The 24002-nt window shown below is 42.8% G+C and overlaps 1 protein-coding gene across 1 annotated transcript in view; it reads left to right on the top strand.

The window, feature by feature from the left end:
* rad50 (DNA repair protein rad50) overlaps positions 1–24002 on the top strand; it is a 78380-nt gene that overhangs the window by 33130 nt on the left and 21248 nt on the right. Inside the window, exons 15-21 of the mRNA XM_045765509.2 lie at positions 4713–4801; positions 8146–8280; positions 10280–10428; positions 15113–15318; positions 18863–19032; positions 21269–21469; positions 22368–22574. Of these exons, the coding sequence (XP_045621465.1) occupies positions 4713–4801; positions 8146–8280; positions 10280–10428; positions 15113–15318; positions 18863–19032; positions 21269–21469; positions 22368–22574 (1157 nt within the window). The remainder of the gene's footprint in view (positions 1–4712; positions 4802–8145; positions 8281–10279; positions 10429–15112; positions 15319–18862; positions 19033–21268; positions 21470–22367; positions 22575–24002) is intronic.

Genomic DNA, 24002 nt, shown 5'->3' with positions numbered 1-24002 from the left:
CGGCGAGAAACAATGGGCAGAGTTTCTTTCACCCTATGCCCCTGTTACCTAGCAGTAAAATAGGTACCTGGGTGTTAGTCAGCTGTCACGGGCTGCTTCCTGGGGGTGGAGGCCTGGTCGAGGACCGGGCCGCGGGGACACTAAAAAAAGCCCCGAAATCATCTCAAGATAACCTCAAGATGATATCTCATACTTAAGATGAGTCATGGGGAAACTAGAACATCACCTCCTGCAGTTATCTATCCTCAAAAACTCGAGAGAATAGGGCCTGCTTCTGAGTAGAGTTACCAGTATATAGACAGTCTATCTTCCTAAAGGGAAGTCAGAAAAATTTAACCATCCTTGTGGGGACTAAATTGCTAATCCTCTCCCTTTGGAAGAGATGGAATCAAAGATACCCTAAACTCATTCATGGAGCCTTTCTGCACAGCCACTGGAAGCAGATTGGGCACCGAGCCAGCAGCCAAAGAGAATCGGCCAAACTGGAAACATGCACTCCCACAAAACATGACCCCGACTCTTACAAGTCCAAAGGGGGTTATTCTATGGCTGGTAACCCAGGTACTTAAAGGCATAGGCAGGTGGAGGATTCTAAATCTTAGAACCAGGCACAAGACAAGGTGCAGGTGCCAAAACAGAAAACTTCCTCACTTGGGATCTAGAGTTCTAAGTTGCAGCCACATGAGAAACCAGACCCTTATTTAAGTACAAGGATCATAGTTCAGTAATGTGTTGGATGAGGCTAGGAACTGCAACTACAAGCAAACGAGGGAATCAAAATGGGTGACCATACAAAGATGATACCTTGTATGCCATAGGTTGAAACTAAGCTCCAACATAAGGAGGGCTGAAGACAAGAAGGGTGGCTTTCAAAGTCTTAAGTGTTTCTACTTAAGCACCATTTCAGGTTCCCAAGGCCTGGTAAACATGTTCCAGGCCTTGGGTGTATTAAATGGGGCTTATATGAAGCACTCAGACTTTGAAGGTCATTTTTCCATTCTACATCAAGCAGGGATTTGAATACTGTCAGTATTTTTCTTGCAATGTAACACCAGGAAGACCCTTGAAAGGTAACCAGGTCACCAATCAGCTAAATTGGACAAGGTGTGACTTGCATGGCCTGGCTTGAATTCTCTGCATTCTACATGACGATAAAGGAACATTTGACTGAGCTAAGCCAATGCTGTGCACAACTTGTGCTGAATCTAGAAAACAAAGCAGAATACAATCAATGACCCTCATAGACCTGTAAACAAAATCCACAGTGTTGCATAAACTACATTCCCATAGCCACCAATCCTCCCCACTAACATTTGCCTATGGTAAAATTCTGAAGCAGCTTATAGCTTAACCCTTAAGCTGCGCAACACATCAATAACTGTGGTGAGTAACTGTAGTGGAATTGAGCACCGCAGTTATTGATGTGTTGTACTACCGCTCAAGATTTAAAATTCCTGCAGCTACACGGGGTTCACATCAGCTTTCTCAGGGCTATTGTAAGCAGATGCCATTAAAAAAAAAATCATGGGCAACATTCCCGGGTGTGAGAGCCTCAGTACTGAGTGAGCAACCAAGGCTGGCACACACAGCATGAGCTAACAGCACTGCTGTTCAGCTTGTGACTATAGCATCACCTAAAAAATGTAAAAATATATATGTAACTAGATGGCATTGGTTGGCTGGTGTATGGTGGCCACTCGTCGTTGGTATGACACCAACTTAGTGGTTCATTATGGTGAACAAAACATGCTGATACTTATATATAACATGTGTATAGTGTAATAGCAGCAAAACTATTTAATTGTTTTTTAACATAATAATTGAGTCACCAATATGCACACCATAATTTTGAGTATAGTGATGATTCACACATTTTATTATATAATTATATCACACTACACACTATGGAATAATATTACTGCAAAAACTAAGAAAAAATCAAAGACATTGAAATAATTAGGTACAGTAATAATTGTGGCAACTCCCGCCTGACAGCTTGGGCGAAGTTGACCCGCCTCCAATGATTGCTCTGTCAACGCCTCAGTTTTGCCAGACTTCCTCGCCCTATTGCGGCCAAAATATGTTGCCTACGATTTATTTTTTATTTTTCCCGTGGTCAGAGAACACAAATGAACACTTTTATAAGAGGACTTTTTTTTTTTTTTTTAATTTTATTTCTTGCACCTGGGCATATTGCAGGCTATAATCACAAGAGCAACCCAGGGGTTAAGGGTGGCAGTGGCCTACTTTTGCCAACAAAAACTTGTTCATATTTTGGATTTTTCTTACATGCTTTCTATATAAGAGCTCTTTTCTGTGGGGAGCCCCTTCGGCACCCTGGAGCTATCGGACTGATATGCGATATATTAAGTCTGGGGCGTCAGTAAATGGAGTTCAGCCTACTGGAGACCATGAGCCAGAACCTGGCCTTCTCAGAGAAGCAAAGGAAGCAATGGCCTATGAAAACCCCCTATTTGGGGCATTCTCTGTCTACCATCAACCGGGGTTAGCACCCAGATAGGTAGGCATAACAGAACAGACCCCACATGGTAAGAAAAAAATTGCAACCGAAGACCGAACAGAGGCAGAACTCCCCTAAGCTAAAGAAACAAGCAAACGTCACACACTGCCGCTTGTCTGCGCAGTCCTTCCCTTCCTGGGAGGGGGGAGCCAGACCCCCCACGCCTGCTACCCACACCTCCAGTTTGTTGGTTGATGCGATCTGGGGGTCGGGCGTTGACTCTGGCCTCAGATTCTTGGCAATATCTGTACCTTTGTAGTGTATTCTGCTGTGTGTGGTCTGGTGGCCAAGAGAAATTTAAGTGTACTGGGGCTGCATGCGCTTAGGACTTTCTTCCCTAAACCCCCTGTAAGTACTACCCTTGGGTTCTGGGGTTACCTTCCATAGAGCTTTCAGGAACCACTTCCGTAGGAGTCTTTCCTGCTCGGCATTTACCTCTCCCTTGGGGCCAGCTGGGGTTTTTACAGCCTTTGATTGGCCTTAGGTAGGAAGCCGTATTGTTTGCTGGTAGCGGAGCAAGGTACTGCACAGCTTGCATACCTATGCGGCAGCCGGTTCCTGTTCCTTCTGGTGATGTTGTGCTTTTGTGTATTTTTATTTTATTTTTGTTTTCCCTGCCATGAAGGGGTCTCCCTTGTTTGGGTATTGGTCCTCTTTGGTATTTTGATGGCCCTCCTCCTCCCATGATCATACACATCACAGGGGTTCAGTTTTTAGCAATTCCCCTCTTAGTAGTTTTTGGGACTAACCGGCTTTGCAGTACCTTGCCTGGGCTTCCCGTAGCAGACAGCCTGTGGGCCTTGGAAAACTCTGTTGGGCCTCAGTTGATTGATGGATGTGTCTTCTGAGTTCCAGCTCACTTTGTGCGAGTTTGAAGGTTGCTCTGTGCCCTTGTCTCGGGGGTGACAACCACCTGTTTTGCCTCTGTCATGTTGCCTGTTGGGTCAATGACACCTTTGACCCGAAGTCTTGCAAGTCGTGTTCTCTGCTCATACTCCAATTTACCCATTCTATTGACACCGAGGTTCGGGTACGGGCAGCGTTAGCATTGCATGCTAGGTTTAGGTTACTGCAGTGCGCTAGGTTGGTTGCCCACCCGGATGCCCCGTTTTGGTTATAGGAACCCTGACTTGAGGGTGTTAGTTGCTTCGACTTTGCTTCTGACCACTCTTCCCAGTCCTTCCCCAGTTGGTGTTGTTCGCCCTGCTTCTCCCCTCCCCCCCCCCCCCCCCCCCCCTCCCTGCTCCCGGCTCCCAAGTGTCTTTGGGTTTCGGAGTTGGGGTTGGGTTTAGTTGATGAGACTCGGGCAGCTTTGGGGGCTGCCCTATTTGGGTCGGGGACGAACGCATTCGAACCTGCTCCTCCTGCCGAGACTTCTGGGTCTTGTCAGCGGACCCCCTTCTTCTTTGCCTTTCCCCTGGACTCTGCCTTTTCTTCAGGGGTAGAGGGTTTGGAGGACGGCTCTGCCCCGGGGCCTGGTTTGGAGGCTCCCAGGGCTGGGGAGGAGTTGACCATGGGGGCTTGGGCCCCCTTTGATTCCGCTTGGGTTTTGGAGCCCTCTTCGTGGGGTTTATTGTTGCAGGAGGAGGGGTTTTCTTAAGCCAGCCTGTATTAGGTCTAGCCAGCCTGCGGTCTATCCTTGGGCCCATGACGTTCGTTAGTTTGCTGCTTTGGCTGCCATGTTTGATAACATGTCTTGGGCCGATATTCGGGCACGAGGTTTTTGGTGGTTGAAGGGGAGGGCAGAGAGCAATTCTTTGTAATTGTCACATGTATCTTTTGTTCCGAATTGAATCATATGCTGATTACCCCAACAAATATCCAAATAAAATTATTCATTCATTTATAAAACTGATGTTTTTTTTTGGCCTGTGAAAATGTGTAAAATATATGATGTGGCTCTCCTCCAAAAGAGTTTGGAAACCCCTGGTCTAGATGATGCACAAGTTATACCAAGGCGAATTTTGCATTGTACTAAGAATTTTGCATTATAGCCTAATTCTTTTAAGTTACAGGGTCTCTCTGTGTAGTTAAACAAAGAAACAGTATTAAGATAATTCTTTATTGAGCATTATAAAAGAAAATAAATTGTTGTGCAATATTTCTTGTTCAAAATATAGGCATCTGTATTTCCTTATGCAATATTTCATAAGTATGTTGGTTGAAATACTGTAACTTGTTTGCTTTGTAGATTTGGAGACAAAGATTGACAACATGTGTCAAGGAAAAGACCTGGATACTGCCTTGGAAAAGTCAAAGAAAGTTAAAGAAGATTTAACTGTAAGTATAATTGAGTATCACAGAAGTGTGTGTGTGTGTGTGTGTAATTACCTAAGTGTAGTTACAGGATGAAAGCTACACTCGTGGTGTCCCGTCTTCCCAGCACTCTTTGTCGTATAACGCTTGGAAACTACTAACGGTCTTGGCCTCCACCACATTCTCACCTAACTTGTTCCAACCGTCTACCACTCTGTTTGTGAAAGTGAATTTTCTTATATTTCTTCGGCATCTGTGTTTAGCTAATTTAAATCTATGACCTCTTGTTTTTGAAGTTCCAGGTCTCGTGAAATCTTCCCTATCGATTTTATCAATTCCTGTTACTATTTTGTACGTAGTGATCATATCACCTCTTTTTCTTCTGTCTTCTAGTTTTGGCATATTTAATGCCTCTAACTTCTCCTCGTAGCTCTTGCCCTTCAGTTCTGGGAGCCACTTAGTAGCATGTCTTTGCACCTTTTCCAGTTTGTTGATGTGCATCTTAAGATAATAAGTGTGTGTGTGTGTGTGTGTGGGGAAAGTGAGAGCGAGTGTGTGTGTTGGGGAGAAAGTGAGAGCGAGTGCGTATGGAGGGGAGGGAGAGTGAGTACATGCATTTAACTATCAGTGCTTGAGATCAGCAAATAGGGTATTTGCTCTTAATGCCTCGTCTCTTAACTGTTCATTCCAGGCATGTTAATTACCTCTCATAACATTAATGTTTTCATCATATTTATTTTTAAATATGTGGATGGGATTGGATTCAACCATTTATTCCTTCAGTGCATTTAATTTCCCAACCACCCATACCAGGAACAAGAACTTCTTTGCATCTCTTCAACTTAGGTGGAAGCTTCACTTGCACTTGTCCCCCTTCATCCTACCTCTTTTTAAATAATGTAGACCTCCTTTATCTACTTTATTTCCCCCCCAAAGGTCTTGTACATGCTGTAGTTATCATATCTCCTCTGTTCTCTCATCTAAGGTTGTGAGAGGAAGTTCTGTCAACCTGTCTTCATAGCTGAGGCCTCTCAGTTTTGGTACTAATCTAGTTGCAAACATCTGAACCTTCAAGTTTCTGTTTATGCTTCACAAGGTGTGGGTTCCATGCTCGAGCACTCGAGTAATGGTCTTACATAGGCATTGTGTATGGACTTTAAAGCCTCCTTGTTTAGTTTTAAATTACATACAGTACTTATGTTTGCTAATTTACCCTTTACTGCTGATGTTACGATGTTCACATAGGCTTCTGGTGATAATGTTGGGATTGTCTACTCCCAGGTCTTTTTCTTTTATTGTTTCTTGTAACTGCCTTCTCCTTTTGGTATAGCTAAATGCAGGTCTTCTTTACCCATATCCATTACTTTACACTTACATGGATTGAATTCCAGCAGCCGTTAATCCGCCCACTCCTGAAGTTTGTCAAGGTCTTCTTGCAGTACCCTACAGTTCTTACTCTCCTTGTTATCTTTGCATCATCTACAAACATTGACAACGAGAGCAGAGATATCTGAGAAGAATGGGTTACGAGTTCCATATTATAAGGACTGATACTAGAGTGTGTCCTGTTCTAATATTTGACAAAGGATATTGCCTCCTTCATATGAATGTTTGCATATGATGCAAACTAATGAGAAAAATTAGGACAGACTGTTTGCAAGTAAAGTTTTAGTCAGTATTGTCTCAGCTCACTTATCTGGACTACATGGGAAGGACTCCTCACTGGATAAGCCAGACACCTGGATAAGCAGAATTCTTACCAAGAAAGTTAAAAAAAAAAAAAAACATTCGCATCAAAAATATTATTTAAAACAGAAACTTCAGCTTATTTTGGCGTAGTTTGTCTTGTTTAGTACTGTAGATCTTGAAACAAGTAGTTCTTGAAAATTTGTAACCTAATTTCTGGTTATCCGGATTTCTGTTCGGACATAGTGAGGTTTTGCTAGAAAATTTTTGGGATGCGATTTTGGCTGGATAATCCAAATATTTGGTTCAGTGGGCTTTGGATAACCGAGCTCATACATTAGTTTCAAAAGCGTCCTGTGACAAAAAGTACTGCACTGGGAAGACGAAATACCATGAATGTAGCTCTCATCCTTTAACTACACTTGGGTGCTTATGTGTAGTTAAAGTGTGTAAAAATACAATGGAATCCCGGGTTATGAGCATCTCTGTTTACGGGTTTTTCGGGTTATGAGCCCGATTTGTTCAGAAAATTTGCATCAGGATATGAGTTTGTTGATACGCATACGGGCCATCCTAGCGCATGGTGGCATGGCGATCGCGCCTCAGTTTACCAGTGCCTCGCACCTAGTGACTATCCCGCCTGAATTCTTAACAAGGATTTACAGTTTTTTGTCGGATATCTGGCCATTTTAGCATAAAAGTTATTATATATCTCGCCATGGGTCCCAAGAAAGCCAGTGGTAAGGTTCAAGGCAAGAAATTGCATGTGAGGATGACAATAGAGGAAAAACAAGAGATCATTCGGAAGCATGAAAATGGTACTCGTGTTGTTGAACTAGCTAGGCAGTACTGTACAACAAATCTTCAGGGGAGGAAGAGGAGGCAGTAGAGAATGTCCCTTCCTCATTAATTAAGAAAATGTGTGCAGTATGGGAAGGACTGCAAAGTTTTGCTGAAAAGAATCACCCAGATAAAGCTGTAGTAGGCCGTTGCATTGATCTTTTTAATGACAATGTGATGCCTCACTACAGACAAGTGTTGCAAAGAAGATAAAAACAATCTTCAATCGAAGGTTTCATTGTGAGAAAAGTGAGAAAATCAAGCAGTTAGCCACAACCAGGACCTAGTGGTATGCAGGCAAAACATGCCAGAGAGTGCACTCCAGAAAAATCTTCACTGCCTGATGTTATAATGGAAGAGGACTCCCTTTCCAAACAGTAACACCTCTCCTCCTCCCCCTCCTCACTATCTTCCATACGCCAACAGGAGTCATCAACAAGGGTAAGTAATAACTTGAACATACTTTTGTAGTGTAGATTTGGAAGAATTAGGTATAAAATTTAGTTTGAAGTGAGGTTTTTGGGTAGTCAGGAAGGGATTTTTTCACTTCTCATTATTTCTTAGGGGAAATTAGCCTCGGTTTACGAGTTTTTGGGTTGCGAGCTGTCTCCAGGAACGGATTAAACTCTTAAACCGAGGTACCCCTGTATATGGTAGTTAAGTTTACAGTGTTATTAAAGAAAATTAAATTGATGCAATATATTTTTCTAGTGCAACGAAACAAACATTTACAGTATTTTTGTAGTTTTTTCTGTGTGAGGGTTCAGGTTTAAATTTAAAGGGAAGTTGGTGACAATTAATTATTTTAACGAGTAACTAAACCTTTTTTTTTTACCTTTCAGCGCGAGCGGGGAGATTTGTCAAGCTCCATAACAGTGCTCAGTCGATTCACAGATAAACTTAAACAACGTGACTGTTGTCCTTTGTGTCACAGAGATTTTTCTACTAGAGATGAAGTTAATCAACTTATTGAAGAGGTAAAGTTATGATATGCAATATGTGTGGTTTGAGATCTGTATTACTGTATATGAAATGATCTCTGGCTGGTTGTCTTTCACCTTTTATATTTTTTCTTGTGACTGTGTGTCATTACTTCATTTAATTACCTGTTCACTGTATTTGGAGTATGTCATATGTGTTGTGTGCAGATAATATTTCTTTTAGCAGAGAGAGAGTGATTTAACTGATCTTGCTGAATATTTTTTTATGTTTGAAGGAGAAGAATGTTATTGTTTTGCAACTCCTCCTTCCTCTAAGCTCTGTGGTTTGACTCCACTCCGATTGCTTCCCTGTAGTTTGTTGTCTGCTTCACAGGGGTTTACTTCAGTTCCTTCATCTGTGAGGCTGGGCTTTGATCCTAACATTTCCTTTGTGGGGCATGTCTAACATTCTTGCAAATGGTCTCATTCCTGTCCCATCGCCACAGGGTGGTTGGCTGACAATGTGTCCTTCAATTGACTTTGAGAGACATTTAGCTTCCCTCAAGTGTTTTTTTTCACTTTGGCATGCAACAAGTGGCTTTTGCCCTAAATGGGCAGAAGCCCATTCTCTGAGTTGCTTTTGCAGTGGCTTTCAGTTGGACTGGACTTGGTGGGAGTTCCTGTATCATGTATCTCCAGTTTGGCAGCTTTTCCTGATGTTGTCTGAACTGGAGCCAGGAACCCAGCCAGCCATGAAGCAAGCCAGGAAGCCAGCCAGGAACCCAGCCAGCCAGGAAGCAAGCCAGGAACCCAGCCAGCCAGGAAGCAAACCAGGAACCCAGCCAGCCATGAAGCAAGCCAGGAACCCAGCCAGCCAGCCAGGAAGCAAGCAGAAGCAACAGCAAGCTGCTGCTATTTTCGTATTTTGGCCCTGGTGGGTGAGTGGATGCTTCGCTTGCATCCTTTTCTGTCTTAGAATGAAACAGATGGTTTTCAGTAGTGTCCATTGGTTGTTGTCTCTTGTTTGTTCTGTGTATCATTTGCTGTGTACAATTGTAGTCCACTGCTATTTGTGCACCACACAGGATACTTGGGTGATGTGTTTTGTCAATCCAGTATCCTTCATTCCTTGCTCCAAGGCCTGTTTGTCTCAGGTCGTCCATAGTATCACTCAATTCAGGTAGTTTGTGGCCTGAACTGAACCCTCAGGCCCATGATGCATGTAAATTGCAGCTTTGTCTGCCAACTTCTTTAATGGGTATCATTCTAATATTTGGACTCTGATAATATTAGCATTCTGATATTGAGTTGGCAGCAGGGTATCTTGTTAATGTGCCTGGTTTGCACCAGGCCTGCATGGTGTTGAGTAGGGTTACTCAGCACTGATTCCTTCTCTTCTAGGGTTACTGCTCTCCTCTGCCCTTGGTGAGGAATGTTTTCTTGTGTTCTCCATGATGAGATAACACAAGGGAGCCACTGAAGGAGCCCTCCCACAAGTCGAGCATTGAATGTAATAAATGTCTTTCTGATGAGTCCCTTAGCTCCCTTTTCCCTCTTCATCTTCATGGGCTTCGATTACTTTGGGCAGCGCATATTTGATCTGTTGACACTGGGGTGCACCTTGTGCTTATGGGGCTGCCACCTGGTGGTGGGGTATGAAACTATCGAGGGTAATGACCTAACTACTCGTACTGTGGTCTTTGTCAGGATTACTAATATTTCCTTGCAATTATTTTGTTTTGACTTTAACATTCTTGTGGGGGGTTTCCTTGGTTTGGGTGATCTAGTATCTGCTGCTCCCTGTGCCTCTGAGTGGACCAGGTTTTGGCCTCTGGTTTGTGGTAAGTGATATTCTGATTCACAAGGGTCTGGTATGACATGATACATGTAAGAGCTATCAAGAGGGCTAGGACCAAGGAGCCACGAAGGGACCCACCAGAACGAAGCATTCATTACGTTTAATATTGGACTTGTTTATGATTTTAAGCATTCCAGTTGCTATTTTACTAATTGAAGTACAGTATAGTAATTCCATTTTTCTGTTTTTCTTTGATAGTTGGAAGTTAAAGTAAGCAGTGTTCCAGGTAAGCTGCAATGTGTGAAGGAGAAACTTGAAGTAGAAGAAACATTACATGAACAAATGATACAACTTAAGCCGCAGCGAGATCAAGCCAATCGTGCACGTGTGGAATTAGAGAAAATTCGGTATGTACTGTTGAAGAATATTCAGGAATTTATGCAGTTGTTTCTAAGAATAGTAAGGGTATCAAACTAATGTACAAATCTCCCATAGGAACACTAGATTGTATAGCGAATAAGGCTTGTGGAAGCTTGAGTGAGTGAAGTAGTAAATTGTGAAGAATGTGAGTGAGGGGGGAAATTAATAAACATATAGTACTTGATGATACAAGTAGGTTAGGCAAATATTTTGAAAGTAATGATTACAAATGGTAAAAGAAAGATTATCATAACATATTTAGGAATGATTGGAGGATGTGGAAGAATACCAGTGAAACAGCAGAGGATAAATGGGGTAGAAATTAGAAGATTTTTATAAATTAAAAAAAGGAAAGGCTCCTGGTATAGATGAAATAACCGTCAACATTTTATGGTATGGAGCGAGGTTAATGCTGGACATAGTTGTATGTTAAATTTCATGGCAGATGTAATTTAACTTCGTGTTAAATCGAGCAAACGAACAAATGTCATGCTCATTTTCATTTGGGGAGTTCTGTCCACTCGTTTGTCTATTTTTGTTGTTTTAACCAGAATTGTAGTTTGTTTTGGGGCGCTTACCTTTCTGGGTGCCTGTTCCAGTCAATGGCAGATATAGAAGGCTTTTTTTTTTTTTTTTTTTTTAGTTGGTCTTAATAATTTGGTTGATCTCTAAACAATATGATCTTAAAATTGTCATTGGTAGCCTATCATATTAATTGTCCTTTCTGGGGGGAGTCCCTTCAGCTCCCCGGAGCTATCCAGGCTGATATGTATATTATTAGACTTTGGCATCAGTCAGTGTGAATGGAGTTCTAGGCCTACCGGGGACCACGAACCAGAACCTGGCCCCCCTCAGAGAGGCACAAGGAGCAATGGCCTATAGAAGTGCACATGTGTATGGAGCATTCTGCGTCTGCCATCGACCGGGCCAGGCACCCAGAAAGGTAAGCGCCTCAAAACAAACCCCTATTCTGGTTAAAACTACTACTGAAAACTAACGAGTGGACAGAACTCCCTGAATGAAAAACGAGCAAACGAGCGTGATGTCACACTTGCTGCGCCGCTCGTCTTCGCAGTTCCCTCCTCCCCGGGAGGGGGAGACCCAGACCCACCCCCACCTGTCAGTTCTCGGCTGATGTGATTGTGGCTCGGTTGTGTAGCCCCATCTCCTGAATCTCTGTGTTATGCTGTGCCTTATGTCCAGTACTACTCTTACGATTCCGTGTGAGCTGGGAATAATGCTCACAGGGACTCGGGCTGCATGTCCTTAGGGTTCCCCTTCCCTAAGTGCCCTGTAAGTTCTGCCCTTAGGGCTTGGGGTTATCTTCCACAAGTTGCCTTGGGGTCTACCTCTGTTGGTCTCTTGCTGCTTGATGATTGACCGCCCTGGGAGTGTTGAGGGGTTTCCTCCTCCCTTGTTTATCTTGGGGGTAAATGGTAGTACCTCGTGCACTGGTAGGTGCACGAGGTACTGCGCAGCTAGTTTCCACCTATTACAGTGGCTGGCTCTGCTTCTCCTGGGTACATTGTCCTCTTAATGAGGTTATCTTGAGTTGATTTCGGGGCATTTTAGTGTCCCTGCGGCCCGGTCCTCGACCAGGCCTCCACCCCCAGGAAGCAGCCCATGACAGCTGACTAACACCCAGGTACCTATTTACTGCTAGGTAACAGGGGCATTCAGGGCGAAAGAAATTTTGCCCATTTGTTTCTGCCTCGTGCAGGAATCGAACCCGCGCCACAGAATTAAGAGTCCTGCGCGCTATCCACCAGGCTACGAGGCCCCTAGAGGCCTCTTGCTGGGTTTTTCTTTTCATTTTCTGGGGCAGTCCTGTTGGCTTCCCGGAGCTTACTAGGCTGATATGCTAATGTTAGACTTTGGCATCAGTCATGTGTATGGAGTTCTGTGGGCCTACTGGGGACCACGAGCCAGAACCTGGTCCCCTCAGAGAGGCATGGGGAGCAATGGCCTATAGAAATCCCCGTGTGGTTGGAAGCATTCTATGTCTGCCATCGACCGGGCCTGGCACCCAGAAAGGTAAGCATCTCAAAACAAACCCCTGTTCTGGTGAAAATATTGCTACCAAAAGTCAAACAAGTGGATAGAACTCAGTGACTTCACTGAATGCCTCAGTGCCATCAGTGACTTCACCACACAACCTGAAAAACCATGTTGGTCGTTACCGGGAATGTCTACAGTGCTAGCAGAATACAGGATCATGTAATTACCTAAAAATGTGTAACACATATCGTGTTTCACAGTCACAAAGAACAAAATTTCAATCCAAATCTGTTGCGTTTGGAGGGAATATACTGCTTGAAACCAACAAGTCCTTTGAAAAGCACAAGGGATTTGTCAATCACCAGTTTCTGTGCTAGTATGTAGAATCTCTGTACTTTCCAATCACGTCATTCATAATGTGCCTGACTCTCCAAAGTCTACCATCCTCTGTCCAGTCTTCATTACTTGCAAAATGAAGACACCTGAGGAGTATTTAAAACCTGTCTCGGGACATATATTTCCCGAACAAAGGTGTTGGAACAGCCTGGTCTTTGCTCCAATAATCTGTGATATTGCGTATTACACAATACTTCATCAACATACTGTACATAGTGCCAAAAATACATGCATTTTACCTACAGTAGTGTTTTTCCAACGATTCAATCGTGAATATTCAGTTATCTCTCTTTCCAGTGAGATGTGCCGCATGAAGGTTCGTTTGGTGTACAATATATTCCATGAGCAGCTCATCATAAAATGCTGTAAAATAATGTTTCACATATGTCCTCACCAGAATCAGGGAAAAAGTCTATAATTCCAACGTCTTTATTGTCAAAGGCAGGAATTAGAGGAATAAAATCATCACCATCACTCCACACAAGTACACCTGGTGTCCGGTGAGAAGAAACAGCGGCACTGCGGTGAGGAATCATTGCACACCTTGGACCAGGAGCTGAAGCCCGTCTATGCAAAGTACGGGTGCTATGCGAATGTGAGGTAAAATCACGTGAACATGAGGGGTCTTGGTTCATGTGGTGCCATGTGGCGGCGCTTGGCTAGGCGAGATGCTGCTAACACGACACAATCTCGCTTTGTAACACCACTGGCACTAATGACAGGTGTGGTAATACAGTGGCACCTCGATTAACGAGTTTAATCCGTTCTGGCACCAAGCTCGTCATGTGGGAAACTCGTCTTGCAAAACAACAAAAAAACTGTCGTAAAAGGTGTCTGAGAACCAGCGGAAGCACTCGTTAATCGAGGAAAAGCTCGTTAGTAGAGATAAATGTTCTGCGAGTGGCTCGTTCGTTACTCGAAATGCTCGTAGATAGAGCCGCTTGTTAATCGAGGTACCACTGTACTATGCTCTGAATCCACTTCACTATAACCAGAAAAGGAGTCGCCTTCCTCTGACTCGTCGCCCAAAATATCCTCATACTCTAATAAGTACAAGAACTGTGTGGTCGTGGGTGAACTGGAGTAGACACTGGGCAAGGCGGCACTGGTGAGCGTGTAGGCCTCGCCATGGGAGCAGGTTGTGTCTCAAATTCACTGCGTGTGCTGCTATCATCGGTCATTTGTGTGTAGTCCTTATCAATGTCAGAGTCATCAAAATCACTTTCCTCACCATCAGAAAATAATTCACTAGTTATTTGCCCTGGAGTAAGTGGTTGCGTGTCCGGAAGGTGTTTGGTCGTGCACTCGCCATGGTGATTGCTGGGTAACCGAGGCCTCCCACGCATTGGTGGCGAGAGCAGGATTTTTTTTTACAAAATGGCGGCTGTTTACTATAGCCCCTGGGCAGCGTATGGGGGCCCCCCCCCAACCCGCCCCGCCGGCCATTCAAATCTTGCACGGTACTCCATCACGTTATATGACGTGTTGTGCAATTTTGCTCAAGTTAGTCAACACGTCATATGATGTGTTACGCAGTTTAAGGGCATCCAGCCTTGAACTGACAGGTGGATAGCTGCCGCGATGGGTCTGGGACTCCCTGTTCTCCCTCCCGGGGAGAGGGGAGCAGCACAGACAAGCGGCACACCAAGTGTGACATCATGCTCGTTTTTCATTTGGGGAGTTCTGTAAACTCGTTAGTTTTCAGTAGTAGTTTGAACCAGAATAGGGGTTTGTTTTGAGGTACCTTTCAAAAGGTATTACACTGTATAGATTACGCTGTAAAGTTATACCCGAAAGGTACCGGGTACCTTTCTGGGTATGCGGCCTGGTTGATGGCAGACACAGAATGCTCCAAACACATGTGCACTTCTATAGGCCATTGCTCCTCGTGCCTCTCTGAGGGGGCCAGGTTCTGGCTCGTGGTCCCCGGTAGACCTAGAACTCCATTCACACTGACTGATGCCAAAGTCTAATAATATACACATCAGCCTGGATAGCTCCGGGAAGCCTCTGTCTCTCACCCAGAAAATGGCATTTCATTACATTCAACTCTGGTTTTTTACGCCGGTGCCATAAGCTAAAGGAATCTTCTGAGGTGCAGCAAAGAAAAGAACTTTTCTTTACATACAACACTTTTTTCAATGCATTACTTGGTAATATTACGTATGATAAAGGATAAAAATGAGGGATTGGAGAGCCGCTTACATTACAAATTACCCTGTACTTGTTATTTTAAAATTACAATTTTGCTAACTATCGATTATAATTTATTCACAGAAACCAGATGAATGACGAAGCAGATGAATTAGAAAAAGTTCATTTAGATTTAGAGTCGAAGACTGAGATTTTGGATATTACCCTGAGTGATGAAGAAACTGCGAGACTGATACAAAGTGATGTCGTCACCATAGATAATCACTTGCGCAAAGCTAAGCAGCTCAAGGATCAAATTGATGACCTTCAGGCAGCTTTAGGCAGCTCAGGTTTGAATTTTGTTAAGCTAATATGTAGTTTGAGGGTATTACACCCTAGAATTTACAGGACCATATAATGCATTCCATAATTTACTTGGAGGTCACTAACTTTCAAACTTCCAACATGTGAACAGCTTCAAAGTCCCCATTTAACCACTTGTCCAGCTCCAAACCATTTCTGGAGTCCATGCATGATGAACAGTGTTAGTAATGCTTTAATTGTTTATAAAGGAAAGTGCCTCAATAAAGGTTGATTCGGAAAGTGTGGTGGTGGTGCAGCAGTGCCATGCATCTCTACCTTTTACTGCCTCGCCCTTTTGTAATTATATATTTTCTGTGGGGGAACCGCTTCGGCTCCCTGGAGTTATAGGGTTAATATGTAATACCAGGGCAAAAGTCAATGGAGTTCAGCCTATCAGGGGACCACAAGCCAGAATCTGACCCCATCAGAGAGGCAAAGGGAGCAATGGCCTATGGAAACCCCCATGCATTTGGGAGCATTCCATGTCTGCCATCGACCTGGGTATGCACCCAGAAAGGTAGGCATAACAAAACAGACCCCCCACATGGTAAGAAAATTGCAACCCAAAAACTGAACAGAGGCAGAATTCCCTCAATTCCCAAGAAAGATGTGAACGTCACACTTCACCGCATTGCTGCTCGTCCGTGCAGTCCTCTCCTCCATGGAAGGAGAAGGGGGGGGGGGGAGCCACAGACCCTATTGGGCCACAGGCTACCCAGCAACTCCAGTTTGTTGGCTGATACGTCAGTTCTGGCCTTGGTGTCCTGGCAGTGTTTTGCCTTCGTGGTGTCCTCTGCTGTTCGTGGTGTGGTGGCCAGGTGTACTTGAGTGTGCCGGGGTTGCATGCGCTTACGGCAGCCTTTCCTAAGTGCCCTGTAAGTATTACCCTTGAGTGTCAGGGTTATCTTCCCTGGTGCTTTTGGGACGCCATTTCCATAGGAAAATGGCGTTCCGAAAATTTTGCTGCTCGGCATTTACTTCCCCCTTGGGGTCAGCTGGGGTTTCGTGGCCCTTGTTTGGCCTTGGGTAGGGAGTAGTATTGTTGCTGGTTGGGGGGTGACAAGGTGTTACGCAGCCAGCTTACTTGTGCAGTGGCCGGTTCCTGTTTCCTCTGGGGACGTTGTACTTTTGCTGGGTTTTTCTTTTACTTTTTGTTTTGTTTGCCTGGTGTGGCTATAGGACCATAATATCTTGGTGGCTAGGGCCCCCATGATTGTACAGTACATGTCAAAAGGGTTTCAGTGTTTTAATCTCCCCCCTTGTTAGCTTTGGCATCTAACCAGTTAGCAACACCTTCTTGAGGTTATCTTGAAATGATTTCGGGGCTTAGTGTCCCCGTGGCCCGGTTCTCGACCAGGACTCCTTTTTTTTACACCCCCCCCAGAAGCAGCCCGTCTCAGCTGTCTAACTCCTAGGTACCTATTTACTGCTAGGTACCAGGGGCATCAGGGTGAAAGAAACATTTTGCCCTTGTTGGGCTCTGTGGACCTATGGATGCATCTTCCGAGTTGGAAGGTTGCCATGTGCCCTCGTTTCAGGGTGCCAGTCACCGCTTTTGCCTTTGTTTGTTATTGCTGCCTGTTGTGTTACCATCACCTTTGACCCGGAGTCTTGCGAGACGTGCTCTGCTTGATCTCCAATTTATCCATTGTGATGACATTGGTATTGGAGTACAGGAGGCATCTGCTTTGCATGCTAGGTTTAGATTGCTGCAACGTGCTAGGTTGGTTGCCCACCCAGATGCCCTGGGGCTGCCCCGTTTTGGTTATTGGAATCCAAACTTGGGGACATTAGTCGCTTCGACTTTGGTTTAGTCCGCTCTTCCCCCTTTTCCCCCCACCCCTGCTTTCACTCCCAAACGTCTGAGGGTTTTGGAATCAGAGTGGGGTTTAGTTGATAATGAGACTCGGGCAGCTTCAGGGGCTGACCCATTCGGGTTGGGGACAGAGGCATTCGAGCCGGTTCCTCCTTTCGAAGCTTCTGGGTCACTCCAGCAGGGTCCCTTCTTTTATAACTTTTCTTCAGGGGTAGAGGGTGTGGAGGACTGCTATGCCCCATGTCCCGATTTGGAGGATCCCGGGGCAAGAAAGGAGTTGATCTGTAGGGGGGGCTTGGGCCCCCTTTGACCCCACTAGAGTGTTAGTGCCCTCATAGCGGGGCTTCTTGTTGCAGGGAGAGGGGTTTTCTTACACCCTTCCCTGTATGAGCATGATTCGGGATCGGCTCCTCTCCGGGTTCCCTTGGGTTCCTCGGCTCCTTCCTTCCAGATGTTTTCTGCCTCTTGTATCTCGCCTTAGGAGGTTTGGGAGGTTCTTGCTGTGTACTTCCTGTGAGAACCGAATTTTGCCTCGGCTATGGATCCGTCTTTGTTTAAGTTTGGTTCTTCCCCACATTCATGTGTTTCTCACTAATTCACTAATTTTCTCACTAATTTAGTGAGAAAATTCGCCCAAAGAATGTGTTATGTTATCATATTTTTCTGGGTTTGAAAATATAGTAAAGGCCTTGAAACTTTTTTGATTTACATGTATTGTTTAATTATGAAAATACTGTTGGTAAACTCTTAGAAACAGCCCTCATAGTGATAATTGTGTCTTTATAAAATAGGTTCTGTAATAAGTAATAAGACTGTAATAGGTTCTATGTTGGACAAACATCTAAAGATTTGAAATGTAGAATTTTGCAACATTAAATACTCTGTAAGACATGGCCAATTGTCTAATGCTTTGTTTGTTCATTTGTCAGAAAATTCTCACCAAATTGATTGTTAAATGGCTTCTTCAATAACAAATTGTAAAAGCACTTTCAATAGGAACATAATTGAATCTGCTTTAATACAGATTATAAAATCATGTAATTTGAACATTAGCAGTGGTTTATATCATTTAGATCCATTTTTGATAGATCAGTTAAATGGCAATTTGAGTAGGATCATTGATACACATTTGTCTCACTAATTCATTGTTAATATTTACTGTCTTATGCTATTATTATCCATGTATGGGCCTATTGATGCAGCTCTTATTTTATGGGCCCATAAACCATTAGTGGGTACAAATAGGAGCTGCCTTGTATGGACCAATAGGCCTTCTGCAGTTCTTATGCAGCTCTTTATTTTATATCCGCCTAATTCCCATTCATATATTTGTCATTATACCTCACTTCACTTCACCTCTCTCTCCTGCCTATATATGTCCAAAACTTATTGACTTGTAAATGATTCCTTCTGAAAATGTATTAATATACGAAAGTACTTTTAAGGAAATTCCTGTTTCAATTCTTCCTCCGTGGTCTGACACTGTCACATTTTTCATCATTTTTCATGTTAATTTTCATGATTTACACACACACACAAAAACAACACACACACACACACACACACACATACATACATATACAGTGTATATATATATAAATAATATAGTGCGCTATATACTTGAAAAATATAGTGCACTATATACTTAAAATTAGTAAATAATTCAGAATTTGTACAATATGTGGATAGTACCTGAATTTTAATTTATTTACTAGATGGTGGGATGAGTATGGAAGAAGCTATGACTTGTCAAAACCAGTTAGAAGATGAGTTACGGAAGTCTCAGACAAAAGTTGAAGATCTGCAAGATCAGCTACAGGAGCATAAGGAAAAACTTCAGAGTCTTAAGGATCGTAAATTAAGACTTTCTACTCAAGAGTTACAAGTGAGTTATTTTACTTAATTTTTCAAGTTCAATTTCAAATGTGGGTTATTTTAAAGAATATTTCTACATGTAATTTTAAGTCTGCTAATGTATTGTACAGTAGCACTTTCAAAAGCCGAACCCAAATTTTTCCGATTTCTTTTATAGCACGGGTTACAGTACATATTTTTTTATATATGGTAAGGTTCACTTGTGAGATTGGGAGTGGCAATAAACTACCTTTCCTAGATGTAAAAGTCTTGGAAAGGAATTCAGGCTTTAATACTGCAGTCTGCACTAAGGAAGTAAAATGGGTTGAGCATTAATGCTACGAGTGAGTGCCTTGATAAGTAGAAGCTCAGTGCTGTTGATGCCTATTTCAACCACTCCCTCACACACAGCTGCAGTTGTAACTAGGTTGATGAGGAATTCGGTAGAGTAAGGCAGGTCCTGGGGCCAGATTCACGAAAGCACTTACGCAAGCACTTACGAACGTGTTCATCTTTCCTCAATCTTTGACGGCTTTGGTTACATTTATTAAACAGTTTACTAGTATGAAAACTTCCCATTCAACTGTTGTTATTGTTATAAACAGCCTCCTGATGCTTTGGAGCTCATTAACAGTTTAATAATTGGAAACAAAGCCGCCAAAGATTGAGAAAAGATGTACTGGTTCGTAAGTGCTTGCGTAAGTGCTTTCGTGAATCTGGCCCCTGATCAATAATGGATACTCTAATGAATATGCCGAGAAAATCATCAAAAGGAAGGTTAGCCGCCATGCGACTTCAGATACAACAGACAGCAGTACATTATTGGTCCCTACTATTAAAATATTCCAAAGGAACATTTTCTCCATGGCCCATAAAACAGAAGAGAAGGTCCTGAGAAAGTTTTTGATAGAAATGTAACCCCTACTGACACCAGCCAGAAGATTGAAGTAATAATATACTATAGTAGGAAGAATACTGCCAACTTGCTCATAAACAACTCTCCTGGCACCAAACAAAACCCCTTGAAATAGACAAATGTTGTCTGCATTCACATGCACACTTGGGCACTGTCAGCCCCAACGAATTTAATGTATTGGCATCATCCCTTTCAAGATGCCTAACAATGTACAAGCAGCAAGGTTCTATTAAGGAACAAATAGTCTATGCATAATCAAACCATGACCAGAGAGATCCTGATGAGCAACAACAAAATAATAGACAGGTACACTAACAATTGAAGACTGGAATCAGCGAGGCACTATACATCAGCAAACCAAGCCATGAATCAATAGCCAACTAGTATCAAATTACACAGTCAACTTCCAGAACATGGTGAAACGTACAGCATACTGCCCCATCCATTATGATACCTGCTTGATACCTGCTTGATGGGATCCTGGACGCTCTTCTACTCTGCCAGGTTTAACTTGCGAGAGCTTGGTCCACCAGGCTGTTGCTTGGAGCGGCCTGCAGGCTCGCATATCCACCACAGCCCAGTTGGTATGGCACTCCTTGAAGAAAACTATCTAGTTCTCTCGTGAAGATGACCACAGTTGCTCCCGTAATATTTCTTATGCTCTCTGGGAGTATGTTGAACAACTGTGGACCTCTGATGTTTATACAGTGCTCTCTGATTGTGCCTGTGGCACCCCTGCAAGGCCCTATGCAAACAGGAAATTGTCAAGATACAATGGACCTGTAAGAGAAGTGCTTCACCTCTACCTCATCCTCGGGTATAAATCGTGCAGCAATAAAATTTGTAATCATTTGAACTCTGCCTTTGCCTAAAGTGGAATGTTAACAATAGTTAACGAAATGCTAATGTGGTTGTCGTCAAGAGTGTTACTAGTGAAATGCGGTCATCATCTTATGATGATTTTAACAATTATTGTGTGAGTTTTACATTTATGATACAAATATGAATATAAAAGCTCTCTGTGGATGTGAATAAAGAAAACAACTGATAAAACAATCAGTGAAACATTGGAGGATAAAACATGAAGCGTCAGCAAAGTTGAGCATCAGGCATTGACAGGTGCCAGATGCAGCCTTGCAGAGCGCCTCCACCCAGTGAAATGATAAATATTCACTTATTTTCATGTTTTTCTTACACTGCATACTGAATTATTTCTTGGAATTTTTATATTTTTATTCCACAGCCACTGTCTAAGGGTTAATGGAAACTACCAAAATGCAGCTCAATCTGACTTTTTTTCTAAATTTAAACCCTTAATTTCTTTGTTAAAAAAATGTTTTCCTATCTGTAGGTGAAGACCAAACTGCAAGAATCAGAAAAACTGAAAGAGGAAATTTCAAGACTAGAAGTGGATCGAAGCCGTCTTAAAGAAGACCGTGAACTGGCACAAGCAGAGGTGGCACCGTATAAGTATCAGGTAACCAGTAAATTGGATGAGAAAACCAAAATCATACAACAAAAGGAGGCATGGATTGAGACACAAAACCAGAAGGTGTGTAATATTTTTAGTTTTTTGTTTAGTTGATGGTAAAAATATTACTGTAAGTAAAATCTTGGTGTCAGGTTTTTGCAATTATTAAAAATACTTGCTTATTCATTGATGTTATTAGCAGTAGACATATAACATACACAATAATTTGTTTTTAAAAATATTGAACCAGAACACAATTACAAATGAATAGATTTGCAAGTGAGTTTTCAATGTTTCCATACTTATTAAATTCTACATCTTTAGTATTGGTAACACGTAAACATGTTGCCAATACTGAATACTCATACATGGGATACTCACATGTCAAGATGTGCCATTCATCGTATATGTCTGAATCCTTCTTCCATCCTAGGACATTTTATGCAGTTGAAAATTCACAAATTCACTATTCAAATCATTGTTGTTTAGAATTGTGTATGTGGGGATGTAGGTTGAAGAGCCTGGCAGTACTGAGAGAGGAGAGGAAATGTGGGAGTGAGATACCTGGTTGGTTGATGGGGTTCTGGGAGTTCTACTCCCCAAGCCTGGCCCGAGGCCAGGCTCGACTTGTGAGAGTTTGGTCCACCAGGCTGTTGCTTGGAGCGGCCCGCAGGCCCACATACCCACCACAGCCCGGTTGGTCCGGCACTCCTTGGAGGAATAAATCTAGTTTCCTCTTGAAAATGTCCACGGTTGTTCCGGCAATATTTCTTATGCTTGCTGGGAGGACGTTGAACAACTGCGGACCTCTGATGTACTGATGTACTGAGATACACTGGAATTGTTGAGCCTGTATCTCTACAGGCCTCTAGGACTCTTAGAGGCCTCTTATGCGAGATGCTGCTCATGAACCCTCTTATGCAAGCACACTATGGCTATATATTTGAAGTTCAGTTTGTGTTTTCCATTTTTCTTGCAGGTAACTATGATTCGTGAGAAGCACAGATCTGCGAATGAACTGCAAAAAAGCATAGTATCCTATGTGACTGGTGGCGAAGAACAACGTTTGAGAGACAGTCGTCAGCGAGTAACATCCATTCAGACAAAAGTGACTTCTTTAGAATCAAGCAAAAAATCACTTGAAGAGCAAAATCGTAACATTCAAAAAGAAATAACTAATCAAAGAGTTAGTATTACTGTATTTGTGTTAATCTTCTTCATTGGTGTGTGTTTGGGGGTTGTGGGGGGGGGTTGGATTTGTGTATAAATTACCAAACTGTAGTTACAGAAATAGCTATGCCTATGTCTTCCATTTTTTTTTTATGAATATCAAATACATCTATAAAACAAGCAGAATTTTTAGACTGCACAACTTTCTCCTGAAGGTAGTTCCATTCCCCAACTACTGTATTAGTGAAGACAAATTTTATTATTTTATATTTGTGCTGCTTGTTGTGTGTGGGGGCTGATAATAAGAAAGCTTCTTTCGCATTCTAAAACTGTCATTATTTTATGTGGTAATCATATCCCCACATACTCTACTATCTTGCAGTTTAGGCAGCTGTAGGAAATCTGATCTCTAATTATTTATCGACTATCTGAGTTACAGGATCCGTATATCTATATGGCTTTGAACTACAGTCTATATGTTTTTGTAAATGTAGAGACCATACTAACACTGCACATTCTAATTTGTCACATATAAGAACTTTTAAAATCAAAATCATCATCATACTGTTTGAGTATTTATATACACATTGATCTAATTAATACTGACACTGCTACTTCATCCAGCATCGGCATGAGCTCCACTGTTAAAAAAAAATTCTGGGCGATCTTCCCTCAGTTGCTTCCTGAACTGCCCACCTATAATCTTCCTAACCTTAGGTACTCCGCCTGGCTTTAATGCCATGCTCTGGCTCCTGCAATGGATATTTTGGAGAGTCTGGGAATATCAGATCATTACAACTAAATTAAAGACCCCAGAAAAGCAGAGGACAACATGATTCATCTTGGTAACTCTTTCATTGCATGAAGTAACTCTTCATGACGTGGTAATGGTATAGAGAGGGGGATATCTGAACATCTTCTGGCATGCTTATTCTTGATGTGCCTAGGTGTATAATGTGGGATCTTGGGTCTTCAGTGGGCCTGGTCCTCTCCCTTCTAGTGTCTCGAGGACTGTTTTACCGGTCTACTCATCTACTCTGTCATTTGTGATTTGTTGGACAAGATTGTGCATGTAGTGATTTCATCCTTGCAGATGGGTGTCCATCTTCTTACCTAAGCAGGGTACTTTGGAACCTCACTATAACAGACCTATTGTTCTTAATAGTTGCTTGTATTCATCATTCTGGAAGATGAGGTGGTTTTGACCAACTATTGGCTCTCTCTTTGTATATTTGGGGTGCCTCTTGGCATGTTTTTATCTACTTTGAGTTCAGGGATTGGCTGGTGATCAGAGTGGAGCACTTTTTGTGCCATTTTCATGCAGACATTTGATCTAAACTTTGCTCCCAAGTTTTCCCATATTAACTTGCATGGTCCTTTGACGTCATCTCGGAAAATCCAAGTTTTGGGCAACCTCAACAGTTGACAGTGTGGACAAAGAGAA

This window comes from Procambarus clarkii, chromosome 17, assembly GCF_040958095.1.
Source record: "Procambarus clarkii isolate CNS0578487 chromosome 17, FALCON_Pclarkii_2.0, whole genome shotgun sequence".
Taxonomy (NCBI): Eukaryota; Metazoa; Arthropoda; class Malacostraca; order Decapoda; family Cambaridae; genus Procambarus; species Procambarus clarkii.
The sequence above is the reverse complement of the archived record's forward strand: the minus strand, read 5'-3'. Positions and strand labels throughout refer to the sequence as shown.